The 23,590-nt window shown below is 43.0% G+C and overlaps 1 protein-coding gene across 4 annotated transcripts in view; it reads right to left on the bottom strand.

The window, feature by feature from the left end:
* Positions 1 to 1,246: 1,246 nt before the first annotated feature.
* LOC101160055 (protein NLRC3-like) overlaps positions 1,247 to 23,590 on the bottom strand; it is a 37,398-nt gene continuing 15,054 nt past the window's right edge. Inside the window, exons 1-12 of one of the 4 annotated variants that reach the window (XM_011473401.4) lie at positions 18,082 to 18,221; positions 16,790 to 16,917; positions 15,459 to 15,572; positions 15,177 to 15,290; positions 8,588 to 8,701; positions 8,237 to 8,350; positions 8,059 to 8,111; positions 6,174 to 7,956; positions 5,934 to 5,975; positions 3,351 to 3,524; positions 2,691 to 2,864; positions 1,247 to 2,586 (exon numbers count right to left, since the gene is read on the bottom strand). In XM_011473401.4, coding sequence (XP_011471703.1) covers positions 2,577 to 2,586; positions 2,691 to 2,864; positions 3,351 to 3,524; positions 5,934 to 5,975; positions 6,174 to 7,956; positions 8,059 to 8,111; positions 8,237 to 8,350; positions 8,588 to 8,701; positions 15,177 to 15,290; positions 15,459 to 15,572; positions 16,790 to 16,917 — 2,820 coding nt within the window. In that variant the 5' untranslated portion in view covers positions 18,082 to 18,221 and the 3' untranslated portion in view covers positions 1,247 to 2,576. Of the gene's footprint in view, positions 2,587 to 2,690; positions 2,865 to 3,350; positions 3,525 to 5,933; positions 5,976 to 6,173; positions 7,960 to 8,058; positions 8,112 to 8,236; positions 8,351 to 8,587; positions 8,702 to 15,176; positions 15,291 to 15,458; positions 15,573 to 16,789; positions 16,918 to 18,081; positions 18,222 to 23,590 lie in introns of those variants that run through there. The other 3 variants (XM_078935807.1, XM_078935808.1, XM_078935810.1) reach the window with 3 other exon arrangements.

The following is a 23,590-nucleotide window of genomic DNA, read 5'->3' as shown; positions in this document are numbered from 1 at the left end:
TAAGTTGATTGCTTAGGCAATTCTACACTTTGCAGTACTGTATATCAGTGTAAAAGTGCATTTTTCTGCTTCAAAATCCACTAGAATTACAATAATTGCACAAATAATTGAGGGTTGTCTGTTAAATCTCAGCGAAAAGCTTTTGACACGGAACAACACACATTTTTCCAGCTAAAATTAATGGTTAATGCAGACAAAACACCACAGGGTTTCTTTACATTTTCCACTCTGGAAGGAAATGAAATTGAGTTGGTTCACGTGTACAAATATCTGGGAATCTTGATTGATGATGCACTCTCATTCAAGCCCTACATTGAAAATCTTGTTAGGAAACTAAAATTGAAACTGGGTTTTTTATTTCGAAACAAGTGTTGTTTTTCATTTGGGATTAAAAAACGACTTGTCACAGCAACTTTTTTATCCATTGTAGATTTTGGAGACCTTTTATACATGAATGCAACAGCTCAATGTTTGATTCCGTGTATCACGCCGCTTTGAGGTTTGTGACAAACTGCAAGGCCTCGACTCATCATTGTGAACTGTACTCTCCAGTGGGATGGTCTTCTCTGTCCACCAGGAGGTTCACACACTGGTGCATTTTTATTTACAAATCTCTTCTTCGACTTTTGCCTTCCTACATTTGCAGCCTGATCAAGCTGAGGACTGTGGAATCATACGGACTGCGCTCAAATGACCATCTATCACTCGCTGTTCCATTTGCTCGTACAGAACTGGGAAAAAAGGCTTTTGTCTGTTCTCCCCCCTCTACATGGAACACTACAAAAAAGATGGAAAGTAAAGAACTCATTCCTCTGAATATTTTTAAATCCAAGCTGAGATTGGAGGAGAAAGTCACTTTTAACTGTACCTGTTTTACATGAGCTCTCATTTTTCATTTATGTTTTTAATGTTGACATTTTTATTGTTAATGTAATTTATTGTTTCCCCCCTAGCCAGGACTCCCTCGAAAAAGAGATTCTTAATCTCAATGGGACAATTCCTGTGTAAATAAAGGTTAAAATAAATAAATAAATAAAAAGAGTTATAGTAGCTGAAATAATGTCAATGCTGGCGCTAGAGCTCAGATGTTAATTAATTTAAACAATAGCAACTTAACAAAAAGAGAAACTTGACCTTCTAAACAGGTTTATCATAAGGCAGGAATACAGTGCATTGGTAAATTGATCTTATTCTAAAACACAACATTTTACAGTGAAATTTCCTAAAAAATGAAAAAGCAAGATCTCTTTTGTATTTTATTACAATAAGATGTAAAATTACAGGCACTTATAACAACAACAAACAGTATGAAAATAGACATTTGAGGACCAAATAAAAATCTGTCCCTAAGAGCAGACTCTCTTCACCATCTTTTTGAAAAACAGTCCATTTGTAGCTGAAGTTGGTCAGTCAACTACTCTATTAAATAGACCTGTCTTAGATTTGTGTCCACTAAGCTTTAGTTGGGTTGGGCCTAAACCAGTTTAGACTGATGGTTTTCTTGCGACCAAACTCCCTCCAGAAATGACTTCCAATTCTTTTATGACAGTCGATTTCTTTTCCCACATCTCATCTGCTAAAAGTACATTCATCTTAAGGTCCCATTATGTATAATCAATATTCAGTACATTTCACCCATTAATGTCTTTGCTGGAGCTTGATATTCAGACAAGTAAAAAAAATGTTCATTTTTGTAAGGTTCCCCCCCTCCAAAGGATATTCCACTCTGTATGTTTGGTTACATATATATAAACATGTCATATGGGGGCACAGATAACAGTTTTTGCAGTTCTGAGAAACATTTAAGAACGTGAAATCATAAAGCACATGAAGTCATAGAATCAAATAGGTAATTACACTAAACAGACTAAGCAAAACAGAACATCCCTGCCCCTAGACCCTCCTTCTCAGTAAGGAAAAAAAAACTCCTAAAAAAACGGATACCAAGAATAAAGCAGAAACCTCAGGGATGTCCAAAAGTAGTAAAGCTTTAAATCAGATGGCCAAAGCTCTCCCTTTTCTTTGCTGGTCTGCAGAATTTTAAAACTCACCCTTGAATTCCAATTTTGCTAAATACATCTTAATGGAACTTTTTTTCTAGTGTTTTCAATGTGGATTGGAGGGGGACCTGTCTGCAGACAACATGGTACCTGACATCATCACCTGAAAGCAGAAATTATGCAATTCACTGCCACCCGAACCACAATTGTAGACAAAAAAACTCTCATTAAATCTTCAAAAAATGGAAAAAAACACAACTGTTAAGGCCCGTACACACCGGGACGAATTTTGGGCGTGATATTTGCCGACGTTTAACGCCTCGTGACTAAACAAAGGGCACCAATGTGAGTGTGCACACCAACGCGAAAAACGCCATCGGGTTCGTTTTTTTGGTTTGGTTCGACACGCAGCGTCGAAATCTATTCGACCAATGAGAATGGTGCTTTTGCACGCGTGTCTGGAGCTTCTGAAGTCATTTCCAGCTCTCTGACTCCTCCATCACTCTCCTCTCCTCCTTCAGTAGCAAAGTCCAGAATATCTGGAGACAAACGGCTACTTCTTCACCCGATGGACCATCAGAGCCACCTGTACATAAAAGAATAAAAGTTTCCTCATCTTCTTTAGAGAACCAAAGGAAAGAGAATCAATTCTAGTGAAACCATCTGGACTTAGTTCAACCATCTACTGACCTGAAAGTCAGCAGTTTGCTGTCTGGACTTTGTAACAGATCCAGGAGCTGCTGAACATCTGATCGCTGCAGATTATTTTCACGCAGGTCCAGTTCTGTCAGATGGGACGGGTTGGACGTCAGAGTTGAGGTCAGAACCTCACAGCTGATCTTTGATAAACGACAGTCCCTCAACCTGAATACAGAGTAATACAGAAAACAATGTAATGGGTCAAACAGAGGTTGTGTGAACTTTAAAGTGCAACATATTTCTATAAATTTTAGGAAACTCTAAAATGTCAAATATTAAAACATTAGCTTCTAAACTCTAAATCAATTTTAAGTTTGCAAAGGAGGATTATAGAAATACTTTTAAAGAAATATCTATTTCTCCAGTTAATAAACGAAAAATTGTTATAATATAATTCTGTTCACTAAATCATTAGACATCCCATTATTTCTTTGTCAGTTTTTCTGTACAGTGGGGTCAAATACTTAGAAAACTAAACTAGAGTGTTGAACTCTAAAGCTCCACTAACACTCAACTTTCACAAAGATGGGACTTTAAACTTGGATTCTATTTTTATCAAACATCAATGACTCAAAAAAACCAAAATCTTTTAGGTTATTTAAAAACAAACACATTAATTCAACATAACATAACATAATTCATGACTCTGACCTCAGTATTTCCAGTTTGCAGTTTGGACTCTCCATTCCTTCACACAGTAACTTTACTGCTATATCAGGCAGATTGCTTCCACTCAGATCCAGTTCCGTCAGATGGGACGGGTTGGACTTTAGAGCCGAGGCCACAATATTCCAATGAATCTCAGGTGGCTCAGGATAATCTGGGCTTTGATGAACAGACACAATAACAAACCGATTAGCTTCTGGTTATCTCTGGTAAATAAAAAATTATCACAGATATATAAAAAATAAAAAGAACACCTTAACAACTACATTTTCCTCCAAGTCAATCACACTTCTGTGATCAAACTATCCAATTAGGAAGCAACACTGAGAATCAATTCCGCACGTTTTTGTGCAAGTGGAATAGACAACGGGTGTAAGTAATAGGCCATCAGCCAGTGAAGGTTTTTTTCACAGTGCCAGTGACTACAGACATTTCCTCCATCATTATGTTTTCTGGCTGATCTTTTGGTGACTTTTGAATGCAGACAGTGTTTTCACTCCAGCGATGCCATGACACGACGTCTACAACCCACACAAGTGGCCCTGGTAGCGCAACTCATCTAGGACGGCACATCAATGTGAACTTTGGGGAGAAGGTTTGTGGAAGTTTGCGGTTTGTGGAGGAGGCCATAGGAGGGACACAACCTGCATCAGGCGCACCACCTCCTCCTTTGAGCGAGTGGAGCCAGGAGGAACACTGCCAGAGTCTTGCAAAATGACCTCCAGCAGGTTACAAATGTGCTCATGTCTGCTCAAACTGTTAGAAATAGACTCCATGAGGGGTGGTTTAGGGTCCAACATCGACGAGTATGAGTTTTGTTTAAGCCCAACACCATGCTAGAGAACACCAAGATTGGCAAATTCGTCATTGGCGTCCTGTGCTCTTCACAGATGAAAGCAGTAGTGTCTGAACAACAGCCCCGCCCGTCGTGCACACAAGTAGCCAGACAGACCTCTCCTCTTCATCGAGAATAGCAAAATTAATATCCTCATTGATTATCTAAAATTGACTGACTTGGTGAGTTAAATATGGCAGATGACGTTCATATACTGTGGGAAACAAAAAAATTGAACTTCTCCAGTACTGATAGCAGAACCGTTGAGGTCAGATCTTAACGATCCTGTGGTCTTGAAGAATGTTGCCCCGGGGCTTGTTCAAAACCGGGGCTCGGTACCCATTCCTTGACGTGACAGAGTCTGGAAACACTGTGGAGAACGTTCTAATACCAAACATGACTGGTTTGGTTGTGGGTCAATAATGGTTTCAGGAACACATCTGGTTCCATTTTTACAATCTTCTGTATGACCTGACGAACAATTTGAATCCTTCCATTTTCAGGGCAGAGACTAGACAACTGAGCTGGACTTTCTACCCCAGGACAATATTCACTTATAGTAGGTAAATATGGACAAGTGAACTCACTCTTGTCAGTGGATCCAGTAAAGCTCTGAGTGAATGCAAGACAACTATCTGTGGCTAAACATGAACAATACTGACATAATCATCTTTGGCCCTGGGTAAAGTTGTTTACAGTTAATTTTAGTCTGTCTATAAAAGCTAGTTAGGTTAGGGTTACGACCCTTGTCGTAGTTGTGTATGTTTTTTTATTTGTATTTAATGTTTTGTATATTGAGAGTTTGTGTAGGGGGTGAAAGTATGTTTATATGTCTGTAGCTTCTGTTCTTTTTTTCAGGTGACCTGGATTGCTGCACTAAGCCCTTGTGGCTGCTCAGGATTGGAGGAAGGATGATTGATGGCTGTACGTGATTGGAGGATGGGACTTTAAAAACCTTGCATCTCCACTGAAGTCTTTTGCTGGAATTTCTGTCTGTCTGTACTTCCCCCCATTGACAAACCTTAAGTGTTTGTGTGAGGCCTTTTGGCTATGTAAACTCTTTTGTGAAGCTTAGCTTCTTGTCAATTTGTATTAGGATTGTTGTTGTTTGTAGAGCAGTAGGGGTGAACTGCCATTTTTGTTTGACTGTTTTCTCCTGTTTTGGTTGATGTTCAGGGAAACAGGTCAGACTCTGTCATTTATTTTTACTTTGGTTTCTGGAAGGTCAGATAGAGCATTTGACATTTGAGTTATTTCTGTTTTGTTTATTATTTTGGCCTGTGTTCACCCTGAAGTTTGATGATCCTTTTTCTTTCCTTTTGTCACCTTTACATTTGGGACAATAAACCCTCATTTGTACAGAAATTGGTTTTGGCAGCTTTATTAAATTTGATGGTTTTTGAGGGCTTACTTTTTGCCTTTTGGGTCATTTTTCTTATTTTTATTCTTCTTTATGTTATGCCTCCACACCCCTAGACATAGGGTGCATAACAGTTAGAAACTTAGTAGTAGTTTTGGACATAAACTTTATCAGTCATATTAAATCTAAAACATTAGCATATTACACATTTAAACACTGGCAAAACAAAAGATATGTCTTAACCTGACCTAAAGAAACTTCTTCAAACACTTCGACTACTGTAACGCTCCGCTCATTGTAAATTAGTTATCACTTAAATAGAATGAATAGTAAGTACTGTTGGCTGCTTTGATGGACTGATAAAGTCTCTTACCTTATGTGGCGTACTAATTCCATCATTGGTCTTGTCTGAAACCTGAAAGAATGAAGAAAATAAAAGAAAAAAAGTGATCATATGTAGCATGACGATGAAACAAAAAAAATGTTTGTTTATAGAACTGACAAACTTTTGAACTTCCTGAATAAACAACTTAAACTTCCTTAGAGAGTAAAAAAAATTGTTAAAATTAAGATAAAGATTTTACGATTTTTAGAAAAACCAGTCTAGACTCACCGAAACTTTCTGCAGTTCCTCACTGCTGGCATTAGTCTTAAACAACCTGAAGCGTTTGTTGTTAACTTGTGCAGGTCCAACTGATCAAGCACCTCCTCTGAAATTTGCAGTATGTAGACAAGAGCAGAACAGTTGATGTCTGAGAGGTTCTTGACTGATGTGTTCCCTGACTTCAGGAACTCTTGGATCTCCTGATAAACTGAGAGATCCCTCATCTCCAACAGACAGTGGAAGACATTGATGCTTCTGTCGGGAGATAATTTGCATGTTCCTAGTCCTTTGAGGTAGTCAGTGACTGTCTGGATGGTTTCTGGATTCGCCTCTGTCTGACTCAAAAGGCTTCCTAAGACTCTCTGGTTGGACTCTATTGTGAGGCCATAAAGGAAACGAACAAACAGATCTAGGTGACCAGTTGGACTATGCAGGGATTTCTTCATGAATTTGTCCAGAAAATCTTTTAAAGATGAGTTTTCTGTTTTATCCTCCAGGAAGTTCTCTACCACCTCTGTCTTCTTGTTGTTGTAACAGTGGATCATGTAAACTGCAGCCAGAAACTCCTGAACACTCAGATGGACAAAGCTGTAGACTGGTTTCTGGAAGATCTCACACTCTCTTCTGAAGATCTCAGTACAAACTCCAGAGTACAAAGAAGCCTCTGTGACATCCAGACCACACTGCTCCAGGTCTTCTTGGTAGAACATGATGTTTCCTTTCTCCAGATGTTCAAATGCCAGCCTCCCCAGCTTCAGAAGAACTTCCATGTCAGCCTCTGTCAGCTCCTGTGGATTCTCCTCATGTTTCTGCTGGTATTTGTTCTTCTTCCTCTTTGTCTGGACCATCAGAAAGTGGGAGTACATGTCAGTGAGAGTCTTTGGAAGCTCCCCTGTCTGTTTTGCGGTGAATATGTGCTCTAGAACCAAAGCAGTGATCCAGCAGAAGACTGGAACTCCACACATGATGAAGAGACTCTTGGAGGCCTTGATGTGGGAGATGATTCTGCTGGACAGATCTTCATCACTGAATCTCTTCCTGAAGTACTCCTCCTTCTGGGAGTCAGTGAAGCCTCGTACTTCTGTCAGTCTGTCCACACATGAATGAGGGATCTGATTGGCTGCTGCAGGTCTGGAGGTGATCCAGACCAGAGCTGAGGGAAGCAGATGTCCCTGGATGAGGTTTGTCAGAAGAACATTGATTGATGACTTCTGAGTGACATCAGACACCACCTGACTGCTGTTGAAGTCCAGAGAAAGTCTGCTTTCATCCAGACCATCAAAGATGAAGAGAAGTTTACAGACAGACAGCTGCTCTGCTGGGATCTTCTGGAAGGTTGGATGGAAACGTTGGATGAGAGTGAGAAGACTGTGCTGCTCATCTCTGATCAAGTTCATCTCCCTGAATGACAGAGGAACCACTGCACTGATGTCTTGGTTCTCCAAGCCCTCGGCCCAGTCCAGAGTGAACTTCTGCACTGAGAAGGTTTTCCCAATTCCAGCAACGCCAATGGTCAGAACCACTCTGATGGATCCATGTTGGTCAGTTAGGGCTTTGAAGATTTCCTGACACCTGATTGGAACATCATGAAGGATCTTGGAGACTCTCTCCAGCTGCTTCACCTCATGGTGGATATGAACTTCTTCTCTCAGTCCCTCTGTGATGTAGAGCTCAGTGTAGATTCTGTTGAGGGGAGTTTCTTGCCCTGTTTCATTGGTTCCTTTAGTCACATATTCAGACCTTCTCTTCACACTGACTTGATGTTCATCTAAATTCTCCTGCAGATCAACATCTGCTGAAAGCACAAAGAAGTTCATTTTCATGTCTTTAAGTCAACAGCAGCAGAATTTTAGCTTACTTAAAATAACCCATCAATAGACAGATGTTCAGTTACCTTGAACAGTTCTGCTCTGGCTGATGGTCTGTAGTCCACCTCTACCTCTGGAACTGAGAGTTTGATAAAGGATAATTTAAATTATATTTGAAAAATAATTCACTTGTAATTTAGAATTTAGTACTATTGTTGTTTCAACTGTTGTCTCATTTTAGGTCAGTAAAATGGAAATTCTCACTTTTGTTGTTCTTCCTCAGAACTGAAGAATGGATTGTTGTCTCTGGACTGGTCACTCCTCATGGACAAACAGCTGGACGCTGAAGACTGGACTCTCTGGTTGAGCTGTTGACCTCTGCAAAACAGGAAATAACAAATAGAGAAAAGTGGAGGTTAAAATATTTGATTTTAAATTATAAATAATTCATTATTCAAAATACAGCATTAAAAAAACTTAAAGTTGAACTTTTTTGAATGATCTATTACCTTTCCAAGAATCAAACAATTGACGTTTACTAATAGTTTAGGTTTGGGAATCCCTTTGTTGCTTCAATTGTCTCATCTTATGTCAGAAAAATGGAAAGTGTCTCACCTTTGTTGATCATTTTCAGAACTGAAGAATGGATTGTTGTCTCTGGACTGGTCACTCCTCATGGACACAAAACTGGACGCTGAAGACTGGACCCTCTGGTTGAGCTGCTGACCTCTGCAAACACAGAACATTACAGAAGAGGCATAGAAGTGATTATAAAGTTAAACCAAACTTCAAAATTCCATTATAAACAGACAACCAAGCTCAACCGCCTGAGCCACTGCCGCCCAAAGGTTTTATTTTCTAGGTATTATTTTGATGCTATGGCCGTGGGGACTGGGGTGGGCAGGCTGGTTGGTCCTGTTCTTGGTGGGGGCAGTATCGGTTTGGGACCCTGAAGGTTTGGCGGGTTGGCGTCTCCACTGAGATGAATTGTGGTCGCCCCAGCTGGTTGGCTGCCTTGTTCCCGCTGAGGCCTGACCGGGGTTCTCTCAGAGGTGGTGCTAAGGGGGAAGGGGCCTGGGCTTAGTCCGGGGAGCTGTGCTTTCTTGGCTCCTCTCTCTTTGTTTGGGGCTTGGGGGGGTCAATGATGGGACCACTGGGGTGGGGAGCCCTGGGCCTGATACTGGGGAGGCTGGGGGACGGTTGTTTCACCAACCCGGGGCCAGTCTCCCAGCTGTCCCCGACTCACCCTCTTGCTCATAATAACTTATAAGGTTGATGGGGGGGGGGGGTCAACCTGTGATGCACCTTGGGGAAAGAAGCTACTTCGCAGTAGTCCCCCTCCCATAGTAGCCTTATGGAATAGTCCCCCTCCCCATCTTGGTTTAATTGCACCTTAGAATGTGGGACCCTTGGTGGGTGGGTGCTTGGACATCACTGCCAGCAATAAGGAGATGTCCTCTCAGTGCCCTACCTGTCATGTAGCTATTGGGAATGTCTCCACCCGGGCCAGATATGCCTATGTCAACAGCAACCAGACACTTAACTCAACTTATTCATTACTGAGAAGACTTGCACCTGCATCTTTGTTTGGTCTGTTTCCACTCCAGCTCCAGAAACCAAGCCAAAGACACAACTGGTATGGACTGATATTGAATTAAGAATCGATTTTATGTTGAATGCTGGTTATTGCTTATAATTTGAATGTCATGAGCATTTTGATGTTTGACATGTTAAGTTTTGAAATGTTAAATGGAAATTCAGATTTCTGTCTTTTTAAGGTTTTCAACCTATCATGTTCATCGAATATTAGAGATCGACCTGCCAAAATAAATACAAAGGCAAAGCAATGTAGATGTGTGATTGAGTTGATTCCATGTCCTTTGGAAAACATGGTCTATTGAGTCAGACAGGAGCTGGGGGAGACCAAAACTCTAGACTCTACACTACCTATCAATTTAACTGCACCCTCTAGTACAGACACCCTTTACCCCTCAAAAATATACACCCCAACACACGCTCACAAACACACATACATTATACAAGGAAGGTTGGACTTCTGACTATCTGTCCCCTACCCCATCCCTGGCGGGGGGAACCAGGCCCTCTGCAACATGGGCTGTATCCCTTGGGTGCTGCCTTCCTGGGCCTGGCGACCCTCTGTCCGTGCAGGAAGAGGGATCCCTAAGTTCTCTGGTGAGGCCAAGAGCCAGGGTTAACATCACATCTGAGCCTTGGGGTGTTCATGTCTCTGTGGTGGTCTCTGTGGTGGCGCCGGCCTTCCTCCTGGGCAGGGGTGGCCAGACCTTGCCTTCCCCTCTTCTGGACCAACCATGAGCTGGCTGGATGGATGCCTGTTCTTTGGGGTTGGGGTGGGTGGATGCTCAGAGCTTCTAGGTGGTGGTGGGGTGCTCGTCTGGGGCGAGGGATGCTCTCCTGGGGAGAGTCCTGCGTTGGGCCTTACTGATGCAGAGGGGGGCTGCCCCTCTGATTGGGCTGGAGCTTGCACTCTCTGTCCCCTCATGCCTTCCTACTCTCTGATATTGGGGGCCCCTGCTGGCCCTGGCCTGGGTGGCAGATGTGATCACCCAGCAGGCATTTTTTTTCTACTTGCTACCATGTGGGTGTTGGACGGATAATGGCTGCCGCTGCTTTTGCGGCAGGGGTCTTGGCGTGGGGATGACTCTGCACCCTCCCTCCTTCTTTTTACGTTCCATCATCCACTGTAGAACATAAACACTCACTCCAGCACAGGTGCTACGACTGAAGGAAATGTTTTAAATGATTCAATGACATCATTGGAGCCAAAAGGCATGTTTGTAACATTCCAGTCTGTGTGTGGACAGGCCCGCCCCTTTCAGATTTGTCATACATCTAAACCTGACATTAATGATTATTAAATTCCAGAGACTTGTTTTGCTTCATGATACTTTGTGATTTACCCCCCCCCCCTTCTATAATCACCCTCCTATCTCCCCTCTAACATCCCTCTCTCTTCTTCCCTCTTTTTCTTCCATCCAGTCCAACAAAAACTTTGTTACAAATATAAATACTGTGAATCAAGTTTAGTCTAAATTCCAATAGGGGTTTATTCAACTATACACCTGGTGTGTCAGAAGATTCATAACCCCCTACTGTAACAATAAAATATGTCCAAAACAAGAGGCTTTCAGCTCTCTATTTGCTCAGTTGTAGGACAAGACAAGGTAAAAAAAATTAAAAATTAAAGCCGCAAGCAGCATTGTATGGCCCGCAGACGCAACCCGCCTTCCACGCCGAACTCTACGCACCACCGCCGCCCTTCCCGCCCTAGCCACCCTCACCGCCCACCTTTGATCAAGGCTGGTCAAAGCAGCATATGTTAATTATGCTAACTATGCTAATTTGGCCAAAAGTGCTAGCATAGCGATCAGCATCATCTACTGACTCAGAAAAAAACATTCCTGAAGATGTTAATAATGCTAACTATGCTAGCTATGCTAATGTGGCTAAAGGTGCTAGCATAGCAATCAGCATCATCAACTTACTCAGAAAATCACATTGCTCCATTGGTGAAAGCTATATGTCATAAGTTAATAAAAAAAAAAAGTTTTTCTTCAAAATGGCGGCTTTTCTGTTGATTTTATCTCCATAGCAACCATTTTATGTTTTGGTCCCCTCAGGAGGATGAACAGATTGACGTTAGTTTCAGACAAATCGGTAAAAGTAAACTTTTTGTTGTCCTCAGCAACAGTGGTTTTATGCTAACCACGCCCACATTCCTTATATGTCCATATCCAGTGTTTTTCCATGTATTCAGTGTCAGGCATGAATGCATGCATTCAAATTTCACAGTAGTCCATTAAAAACACAGGAGCTTTAGTACTGCAACACTTTGCTAGTTCGCCACGCGCACGCCGTTCAAAATCTACAACTTCTAATTCTCAGAGTTCGCCACAAAATGGCCGCCAGGTCGTAGGTCGTGTCCCATAATGATACCTTGGTGTCTTGATGACTCCCTCACTTTCAAACCTCATGTGTAGAATCTTTTTAAGAAACTGAGACTAAAATTGAGTTGTTATTTTCGAAATAAGCTGTGTTTTCATTTGAAGTAAAGAAGCGACATGTAGCTGCGACTTTCCTCTCTGTGTTGGATTATGGAGACCTTTTTTACATGAATGCTGCAGCTCAATGTCTTCGAAAAATTGACACGGTTTATCATTCTTGTCTGAGGTTCATTACTAACTGTAAAACAATGGCTACGTTCACACTGCAGGCTGAAATGACCCAATTCCGAATTTTTTGCCCCTAAGCGGCCCAATTCCGATCTTTTCATGACAGTCTGAATGACACAGATCCGATCTTTTCAATTGCAACCCAGGCCCCGTGGGCTTGCCGTCCTGATTCCGAATTGTAGCCGTTCTTTTCAATTGCGACCGCCGTCTGACCGGCCAGGCGACTTGATTCCGAACCGTACGTCATCGACACGCAACAAACGTCATCATTTTGCGTTGAAGTAGGCGGGAACGAGAATGTAAACATCATCCATGGTGGACGATGCTAGTGAGACCAGTCAGTGGAAGGGAAGGGAGGTCACTGATTGGATTAATATTTGGGCTGATCGCTCTTTTCAGGCCAAACTCCAGGGCTCTTATCGCAACTGGGCGGTTTTTGAAAAAAATTCCAGCTAAATGGCAGAGCGTGGTGTTGGCGATAACTTTTTTTTCTTTCTCCCCTTTCCGACCGTGTTCAGAAGCGCGGGGGACCCGAGGCGATCCTCCTCCTCCTCCCTGTTCTGATCCTTAGATTCTCCAGAACGGGTTAATAAAGAGTCCATAGCATTTATTTTGGGGGAAACCTTCTTTTATTACCGTCCTCCGTAACACACAACATGAATGCGCGCACACACTGCCCCCCCCATTCTCTATCGCGGCACGCGCTTGCACACATACACACACGCGGGCGCGCGGGCCCAACACATGCACATTTCCTTTCCACGACAGTGGGTACAGACGATCCCGACTCCATTGCCTTCTTAAAATGAGAAGATTGTAATTGTGCTGCTCCTTGGTGAAAATAAATTTAATATTACAAAAAGAGCTCCGCTTTTCACAACACTGTTGTTGACATTCATTGTTAACGTTTGCTCCGCAAACAACAAGTGACGTCGTTCACCGTTGAGTATTCTTCTGGCTTCTGCGCATGCAGGTCTCGTTTGGGTCGTGTCACGGTCACACTGGAGATCACAAAAGTTCGTATTTACTTGGAAATGTGAACGGTCTAGCAAACAAATCAGACTTTTTCAAAAAATCCGAATTGAGCATTAAGCCCTGCAGTGTGAACGTAGCCATAGACACATCACTGTGAGTTGTATTCTCGAGTGGGTTGGCCTGCCCTGGCCATTCGGAGGAGGATTCATTGGTACACTTTCATTTATAAGGCACTGCTTGGACTACTGCTGACCTTCATCTGTTCCTTACTGTCACAGAGGTGCGCTGATTCTTATTCTCTTCCCTCACGTGATCATGTGTTGCTCTCTGTTCCATGTGCTCACACCGAAATGGGCAAAAAGGCTTTTTTCCACTCTTCACCTTATGCATGGAACATGTTGCAGAAGGATTGGAAGTTGACGGAGTTGATTTCCTTGAGTGCTTTTAAAGTTAAACAGAGAGGTCTCGAGGCTGACTCCATAACATGCACTTGTTTTTTGTTACTTCCTGTTATTTTGCTCTTTGTAATTATGTAACTGTATTTTTGTCGCTGCTGCCGCTTGGCCAGGACTCCCTAGAAAAAGAGGTTTTTAATCTCAACGGGACTTTCCTGGTTAAATTATAGGTTAAATAAAAAAAAAAATGATTTCAAAACTTCTGTGGGATATCCCCGACACGTGTGTTTGGGTTTCGCAACTGTATTTTGAAATACATTTTGTTCGGCCTCATACGCGATTTTCGGCCCATTAATTTTTTGGACGGGATCGCTGGCCGTGATGTCATCGTCTTCGGGAGGGGATGTTGACTTTGTGAATAATTCATTTGCAATTTATCCCAGGTGTGTGCACGTTTTGGTGACTTTTCGAGCATGCGGCGGGGGTCACATTCTCGCTGAAAGGCGGCGAAATCGTCATTCCAACTGTGAAAACAATATGGTCCTTGCAGTCAGTGACTGCTGCTGCGGGCCATAATAAGGAATGAGGAATAGCAGTGTGCGACTTTGCGAGCTCGCCACGCGGACGCCGTTCAAAATCTACAACTTCTGATTGCAACATTTTTTCCAGAGTAACTTGCCGTTGATGCCCAAAATGTTTCGAGACGATCGCTGAAAATTCCAACGACAAGTTTACGATTGAATCCAGTGGTAAAGGCGTTTTTTATAGAAAATTCAAGATGGCGGCCTTTTCCTGAGGTCAAAGGTTGACGAAACTCCAGAGGTTATTGTAGACTTACGCTAGGGACATGCGAGTCAAATTTCATGAAAATCGCTTGAAAAGCAGTTTATTTTTCCATATTGTGTAAAAACGCGAAAATCTCAAAATCGTCGTTCCAACTGCGAAAACAATATGGTCCTTGCAGTGAGTGACTGCTGCTGCGGGCCATAATAATACAAATAACAATCGAGTTGAGTAATAGGTCAGCAGTTGAGGGCAGTAACCCCTAAACTGGTGGAGTGGCTACAGCAGATCCTTGGAAGAACCTCTGACATCTCTCTGACAGTGTAGATAGACAGCAGAGGATGGTGGTGTGAGAATGACTCTGTTGGTGAGGAAGATGAAGAAGACATGGTCAAAGCAGAGGACTAAGTTAGTGGAAGCTGAAAAAAGAAGAGTCCTAGACAGCTTTTAGGGAGGAATAGAAACAGACTTTGTGAGATCAGAAGGTTCTTCTAGATAAAGGGACAGCTACAGTTAATGGGATCAAGGAGACCAGGAGGAAGGTACTTGGTGTGTCGCCTGGAATGAGGAAAGAACATTAGGATACTTTTTGGTGGAATGAAGAAGGTTAGCTAAGGAAAAGGCTGTACACTGAGAGGACAGAAGAACACAGAGATGCAGCACAAGATGGAAGTGGACCAAACAAAGGTCACACAAGGACAGGTTAGACATAAAGGAGGGAGAGGTGGATCTGTAGAGGTGATTCAGAGAAACAGAGATCTAACCAACTAATATTTAGATTTTGGTGCCATTGTTGTTTTGGTTTCAGGCTTATCTCTGTTGTAATAGAAAGTGTCTCACTTTTGCTGTTCATTCTCAGAACTGAAGAATGGATTGTTGTCTCTGGACTGGTCACTCCTCATGGACACACAGCTGGAAGCTGAAGACTGGACTCTCTGGTTGAGCTGCTGACCTCTGCAAACCAGGAAAGAACAAATACAGAAAAAGTGTTGAACTTTTTTGAATGATCCATTACCTTTCCAAGAATCAAACAATGGATTTTTACTAATAGTTCACATTTGGGAATCCGTTTGTTGCTTTAATTTTCTCATTTCAGGTCAGTAAAAACGAAGACAGTTTCACCTTTGGTGTTCATCTTCAGAACCGAAGAATGGATTGTTGTCTCTAGACTGGTCACTCCTCATGGACACAGAGCTGGACGTTGAAGACTGGACTCTCTGTTTGAGCTGCAGACGTCTGCAAACAGAACATCACTGAAGAACCATTGATGTGCATTCAAAAGATTATTAAAGTTGAAGAAAAAAAATTAAATCCTATAGAAAAAAAACTGGAGAATACAACCTGCGGAAATTATGACCTCATGATAATAACATAACATGTAGTTGATCTAAAAATATTTTTTGATAGAAGTAGCTATAGTAAATTTATATAAACTGACGACATGGTATTAGGGAGATATATAACTGGATTAAAAGCTATTTTTGCAGTTTGTGATAATTGGTGGTGCTTGTTTCCCATGTTTGGATGTTGTTTATGATGTCCCACAGGGGTCAATACTGGGACCTAGGTTGTTTAATTGTTATGTATCCAACAGTCTACAGTTATTTTGTTTGCTGATGACACAAGTGTTTTTTTGGGCTGAGGACGGCTTACAGCAACTCATAGAAAACGTCACAAGAAAATGGACAAACTGGAAATATGGTTTGATGTAAATAAACTTTCACTAAATGATGCTGTTTGGTAACATTATAAAAAATCATATAAATGTTGAGATGCACATAAATGGGGTGAAATGTGAAAGCATTCATGAAAATACCTTTCATTTTCTTATTCTTGATGACAAACTAAACTGGATAGCACATAATAGATATTTGCAAACCAATTGCCCAGAAGCATCACAGTTTTCAATAAAGCCAAACTGGTTCTGCACCACTAATCTCCCCCGCTTCAAGGCCCGGCTGGGGACCTTAAACAGAACATCAATGGGATCTTTCCACCAATGACCTTCTGTGTGGAACCTGCACGTTCTCTCTGTGCATGGGTGGGTTTTCACCGGGACTACAGCAGATCCTCAAGAAAATCTCTCTGCACAGAAATTTAGGACAGATAGGCTGGAAACATCAGTGATGAAGACAGTTTTTCTCAAAAGAAAGGAGCGGAGGGAGGAGGACACAACTTGATTCCATCTTGTCTTGTCTTGACTGTCATGTTGCTGACAGTGTAGATAGTAGGCAGAGGATGGTGGTGTGAGAAGGACTCTGGTGGTCAGGAAGATGAGGAGGACAAGGCCGAAGCAGAGGATTAAGTTAATCGAAACTGAAAAAATGTGCAGCTGGTTGAGCTTTGACATGCACTCATATGAGGTGAGATGTGCTGCAGTGATCATAATAATTTATTTTAATTTGGAGCTTCAGGCCAGGCTTATCTCTGCTGTAACAGAAAGACTGTCTCACTTTTGTTGTTCATCCTCAGAACTGAAGAATGGATTGTTGTCTCTGGACTGGTCACTCCTCATGGACACACAGCTGGACGTTGAAGACTCCACTTTTATCTGCTGCTTCTCAGTGGAAGCCATCTTCATCTATCAGATTTGAACCATGACAAACATATTTGTTTATGACTCTCAAGAAGAACTGAAACTTCAGCACCCTAACACACCCACACACACACACACACACACACACACAGACACACACACACACACAGCCTTCACTGCAGTTTGTTCAAATAGCTGGAGTTCATTAGGAAGTGGTCTTATCATGGTTTGGTAGCTCCTTGTCTCTCTGTCTCCCTCTTCTGGTCACTTCTACCATTACTGTCCTCTGACTTCCTTCTGCTGCTTCCTGTTTTGTCTCCACAGGTGATCAGGTTTACTGGCAGAGACTTTAACACACCTGTACCACATCTTCACCCACCATGTTTTTAGGACTGTTTTTAGGCCAGCACTTACCCGCCAGTCCATCAGCCAACCTCTAGTGACAGTTTTTCCACTTGTGCTAAAAGAATTCCTCCGTCCATATTTATCTTACTTGTTTGTCTTCTAATCAGACTGAAACCCTTGGATTACCCTCATCCTTTAGAGAACACTGACTACCACTTTCACCACATCCGGATTCTTCCACCATGGTGTAAAATAAAAGAACAGTTTTCCCTTCACAAGACAGCTTCTTGCAAATTTGACAACAGCAGATCAGACTGCTGTGAATTTTTTTTCCTCTTGACCTTTTTTTGTAAATCATTCAAAATAAGTTTCCATATTTTTTATTAATTTATTATTTTAATGTGAAAACGTTTATTTCCTGTTGTTACTTCTGTCTTTCTTCATTCACAACCAGCTGAACGTGTTGGACCACAACTGTCCAATCAGAGCAGAGCTTTCAGACTGTGGCCCCGCCTCCACAGGGAGAGAGACAGTTAGCATCACAACTGTGCGATCATGGAGCCACATTACCGCAAAGACTGTGTGCACACTCACATTCACGCTCACATGCACACCCACACTGCCGTGCACGCTCACGGAGCAGAAATCTTCCTCCTCTGTGACAGTTCTCCCTCACAGCTGCTGTTTGGCGTCTTGGTTTGATGAATCAGCGATGAGGTCTAAGTTATAATCAGGTTGATGTCACAGCTGTGAGGAGAAGACGTTGGAGTCTTCCTGCTCGCTCTCACACATTTCCACACAGCAGAGAAACATTTCTGTCAGTCAAACTACACAGAGATGCTGAGGACACCTGCAGATTCTCACCTGTTCCACTCACTGCTGCTCCACCGTCACACGCTTTCAGGATTCATGGATTGAAGAAACTTCTGGAAGAAGAAGCAGCAGCAGCTTGTTGTTCCTCTGCAGTCGTTGGAGTCTCAGTCAGTCTGATCGCATCCTCATACCTTCAGAGACTAAAATACATCAGATCATCTGAACCAGTCCGACCTGTTCCAGGAACTATGAATGTCAATGTTTGACTAAACTGTAACTTTGGGTTGTACTGATTTTATCAAACTAACAAAGCATCCATTGAAAACCCAAGAAATTAGGTTGTTTTATTTTGAAGACTTCTACGAAAGCATTGGTGATCATGTCTCCAAAGTCCAGATATTTGAACTTGTGCTCCAGATGTGTCACCTGGGGCCTCATTTATAAACGTTGCGTACGCACAAAAGAAGGCGTACGCCACTCTCTACGCAATAGTCGAGATTTATAAAAAGCAAACTTGACGGGAAAATGTGCGGTCCTTCACGCAAGCTCTGACCCAGACGTACGCACAAAAACGGATGAAATGAGAAACGGCGACACCGTCGGCAGATGAAAGAAACACGTGAAAGTGAAAATGACTCTACTGCCTCTCAGAAACAACATGAAGACTTCACAAAACAAGTCTTACAATTAACAGCCTACACGAACACCCGTTTGATCGATCAGCAGTGAACGCATCTTTAGACAGCAAGAACACTTGCTGGCAAACAAGGACGAGTGGCTTATGAGCCGGTTCCGACTTCCTTGAGCCGTCCTCTTGGACCTCTGCGGGCTTTTGGGCCCGGCGTCACAGAGGAGCACTCGGAGGAACCACGCGTGTCACGCGGTGCATCTGGCGCTCCGGTGCCCCCCCCCCGGTGGCAGAGACACTCCGGCAATGGAGCGCTAGACGTTTTTTTGCCTCGACTTTGATGTCCGACCATTTCTTTTTTATTTCGGCCACGGTCCGAGGTTGTGAGGCTACAGTTTACAGCGTCTGCCACCGTTTGCCACTCAAGTGCCTTTTTGGCATTAGTAATGCCCACAATGTGCCCTCCACACAACATTTTCTCCTCTTTTCCACCTCGCCAACAATAACTTCTTCACATTGAGTGAAGTTACGTTTTTTTTTATTTCCTCTCTGTGTTTGCCATGATTACGCAAGTCATAAATATTCATTTGTGGGAGTTTCGCGGACTACTTATGGGCAACTATGGGCGTGTCATGAAGCCGCAAAAGCTGCGCTGCATTTAGAATCGGTTGTGATTTATTAAGGGAAAGATGCGTAGGATGTGCGTGCGCACGGTTTTATAAATCTGAATATTTCTGTGCGCCACTTCTGACGCAAATCCTATGCAAAGTTTTATAAATGAGGCCCCTGGTCACCCAAAAGGCACTGTCCTAAAACGCCATGCTGAACCCAGAACTCAAACGCAGCCATGCCTGATGCTGAAATGGTGCAGCAGGACCTCTGATCGTATCTTTACTTTGACTCAATATTGAACATGGATGTCCCTGCTGCACAAATTACATCCATTGTGAATTTCTATTTTTTGACACAAATCACATAGAATCAGGAGCAGACGAAAAAAAATGCTGTTTGAAAAAAAAAAATAGATGGTAGAAAATATGCTGAGTGGGCAACAGTCTCCCTGCTCTGCTCCATTCTGATGCATTTACCTGCAGATAAATAGATCAATGAACATCTTTGTTTTCCTGGTCTGAGCTGGATCTAAACTGTACAGCTGCATAGCTCCAGTATTGCTTGCTGTTTTTTTGATGAACTGCTAATGTTAGGTTGAGGTGTGAGGGGCTGTAGGCCAGTGGGAGAGTGTGTAAACAAAGGTGAATTTCTAATGAACTCCTGTTGCTCTGCAGAAACTATGTCCTAGAAAACGGCACAGATTTTTGAATGTGGGCCACAAACAGCATCATCATAATAAAAAGACCACTGGGAACACTGTGAAAATAGATCAAAGGACGATTGGAGGGGGACTTTAAAAAGAGTGGCAGTAGTTTGGAACAGGAGGACAGTTTCAGGTGTGATGTTTGAGTAAAGAATGAGAGCAGCCATGTTGTTGGTTTAGAGACTCTGATGCAGAGACAGGAAGTAGCACAGATGAAGATGCTGAGATTCTATTTGGAAGTGATGAGGATGAAGAGGACCGGGAATGAATCTATCAGAGGGACAGATCACGGAAGATGGTTTACTTATTACTTCTGGGACACTTTTATACATCTTGGATTAAAGAAACTTCTGGAAGAAGAAGCAGCAGCAGCTTGTTGTTCCTCTGCAGTCGTTGGAGTCTCAGTCAGTCTGATGACATCCTCATACCTTCAGAGACTAAAATACATCAGAGCCTCGCCTGAACCAGTCCAACCTGCTGCTCTCAGGAATGTTGAAAAACAGAAACTTATTTAGCATTTAATTCCATTTTATGCAAAGACTATCACTTCTAAAGCAATTTACAGTACAAATACTTAGATTTAAAATAAACTGTGTGTGTGTGTGTGTGTACCTAACATTATGTATTTCTGGGACAATTTCTGGAATATTCACTGCCCTTTTCAGGACCTAAAATCCAATTTTAAAACTTTTGGTTCCAATGACTAATGGTTCCTGCTCTATGGAACTATAATGTGAAAAAAGCTCAGTTGTTAGATGTGTATGTACGTGTCTATGTGCATGTGTATGATGGGTTCCCACATTCCTGCAACTTAAAGAAAAACCGGAGGGCAGTGAATATGAGATACCTCTCTGATAGGTAAAGCGGGTTTGATGTACAGAAAGGGAGATCAAAATAATAAATAACTGTGTTTTCATAAATGATTGATTGACAAAATTTTAGGAAACAATATATAGAAGTTTGTTGGAAAAATGTTTTTTTTTTGGCTGCTGTAAACCTGCATACTTCTTTGTTATACATTAAGTTCTTAAATAATTTAAAATGATTCTGAACAGATCACAAACATTAAAAGCTGGAATGTTATGTTTATCTATATTTCATGAAAGAAATTCAAGTTAAACTTGTAAATTGAGCATGTGCAGACTGCGTTGTCTTCTGAAACATGAACTTTAACTGAAGTTCTTTCTTTGACTACCATGTGGTGCTGTAACACAACTACAGTAGGCGTGTGTGTTTCATCAATAAAATGTTTTTTCTCTTAACAAAGCATCACAATCCAGTTTTGTAAAAATTCATTTTTATTGTTTCCTGTTTATGCAGAACAAGACTTTTCCTTCGCTGATGGTTCCCAGATGGGAGAACAAAACACAGATGATAAACATGTTTCTTTAAGGAAACTTCTACGTTATTGTTTCTCTGGTTAAATGACCTCAGATTCAGGATCAACTGGGACGGTTTTGTCCTGATTGTGAACCAATGTAGCAGCTCCATAGGTTGCTGGAGGGTTTGTGGGAGTTAGCTACTCCATTTGTGCTTTGTGGATTTGGAGGAGGTGTTCATCCTGGTCCCCCGTGGTGTCCTGTGAAGGGCCTCCAGGGAGTATGGGGCCTAGGGAGCCTTACTGGGGGCTGTTTCCCTGTTCCAGGTGGAAGAGTTCATGTATCTTGGGGTTTGTTCATGAGTGAAGGAAGATCAGAATGGGAGATTGACAGGCGGAGTGGTGCGGCGTCTGTCCCGAAGAGCGGACACTCTTGACGATCTTTTTGAAAAATAGTCCATTTTTAGCTGAAGTTGGGCAGACAAATACCGTCAAATAGACCTGCCTTAGCTTTTGTGTTCACTGAGCTTCAGTTGGTGGTGGTGGTGGTGGTGGTGGCGGTGGTGGTGGGGGGGCTCAACCAGTTTAAACTGATGGCTTTTCTTGCAGACAAACCCTCTGTAGAGTTGGCTTCCAATTCTTTTATGGAAGTTTGTAGATTTCTTTTCCCACATCTCATCTGCTAAAAGTACATTCATCTTAGGCTTCCATTATGTGTTTTATAGATTTTCAGCACATTTCAGCTATTAATTTCTTTGCTGGAGCTGGATTTTCAGAGAAGTTAACAAAATAAGAATAATTGTTGATAGGTTCCCTTCGAACCATATTCCACTTTGAATGTTTTTGTCAGGGATTTGAATTCGGACACAAAAGCAGGACGGCAGAAGTTTGAATCAAAAAAGGATCCTTTAATCCAAGGAAGGCTCTTAAACTCGTAAAGACCAAGGTAAAACAAGTAGAACGATCCGGTGACAAGTGAAACAAAAACAGGAGCTTATATACACACATCATAAATTGAAAACAGGTGGGTAAACGGGTGCCGGTGAAGACCGGGGTAAGTTACCTAAAGAACCAACGGAAGACAGAACATGAGTTGACAAAATAAAAGCCCGAAAACCGGAAGTGAGACAAAAATGAACCGCCCTGGCCCCGGCTCCTGAGAGTACCCCACCCTCAAGGGGTGCCTCTGGGCGCACCACCGGGCTTGTCAGGGTGACGTCTGTGGTACTCCCTGAGCATGCCTTTGTCCAGGATCCTCGATGTTGGTTCCCAGAACCTCTCCTCAGGACCGTAACCTCTCCAGTCAACCAGGTACTGCAGACCCCGGCCCCGACGTCTTATGTCCATGATACGTTTGATCGTCCATGCAGGCAGACCGTCGATGATGCGAGGTGGCGAGGGTTGAGATGGGGGGGGCTGGAGAGGACTAGTAACATGGGGTTTGAGTTGGGAAACATGAAAAACTGGATGTATGCGCATGGACCGAGGAAGGCGTAGTCGGATCGCCACAGGGTTGACGACCTTCTCCACCTCGAACGGCCCGATGAATCATGGAGACAGCTTCCTAGACTCTGTCCGCAGCTTGATCTTGGCAGTGGACAGGAGTAATAACTGACCTGGCACGTAGGTAGGCGCCGGTAACCGATGCCGATCAGCCAGTCTTTTGTTAGCTGCGGACGAGCGAAGAAGAGCAGCGCGAGCCTCCCTCCAGATCCGTCTGCAGCAGCGGTAGAGGTGTTGTACTGATGGCACCGCCACCTCCTTCTCCTGCTCTGGAAACAATAGGGGTTGGTAGCCTAGAGAACCCACAAATAGGGACATACCCGAAGCAGAGGACGTCATTGAGTTGTGGGCATACTCAACCCAGGGCAGAAGGGTGCTCCAAGAGGTCTGGGGCCGGGAACAGATGCATCGGAGAGCCACCTCCAGGTCTTGATTGGTCCTCTCTGCCTGCCCATTTGACTGTGGGTGAAAGCCCGAAGAGAGACTGACCGTGGGACCAAAAGCTGCACAAAAAGTCTTCCACACTTGTGAGACGAACTGTGGTCCACGGTCAGAAACGATATCCACCGGGATCCCATGCAGTCTGAACACGTGTTCCACAATGAGTCTGGCGGTCTCTGAGGCCGAAGGCAGCTTCTTCAGGGGCACGAAGTGAGCTGCCTTGGAAAAGCGGTCCACCGCAGTCAGGATCACAGTTCTGCCAGCAGATGAGGGCAGGCCGGTCACAAGGTCTAGGGCTATGTGGGACCAAGGGCGGCTCGGAACAGGTAAGGGATGCAACAGGCCAGCTGGGGGT

Source organism: Oryzias latipes, chromosome 18 (assembly GCF_053564925.1).
Source record: "Oryzias latipes strain Hd-rR chromosome 18, Olatipes_Hd-rR_3.1".
Classification (NCBI taxonomy): Eukaryota; Metazoa; Chordata; class Actinopteri; order Beloniformes; family Adrianichthyidae; genus Oryzias; species Oryzias latipes.
Note: the sequence above shows the minus strand (reverse complement) of the source record. Positions and strands in the feature narration are given on the sequence as shown.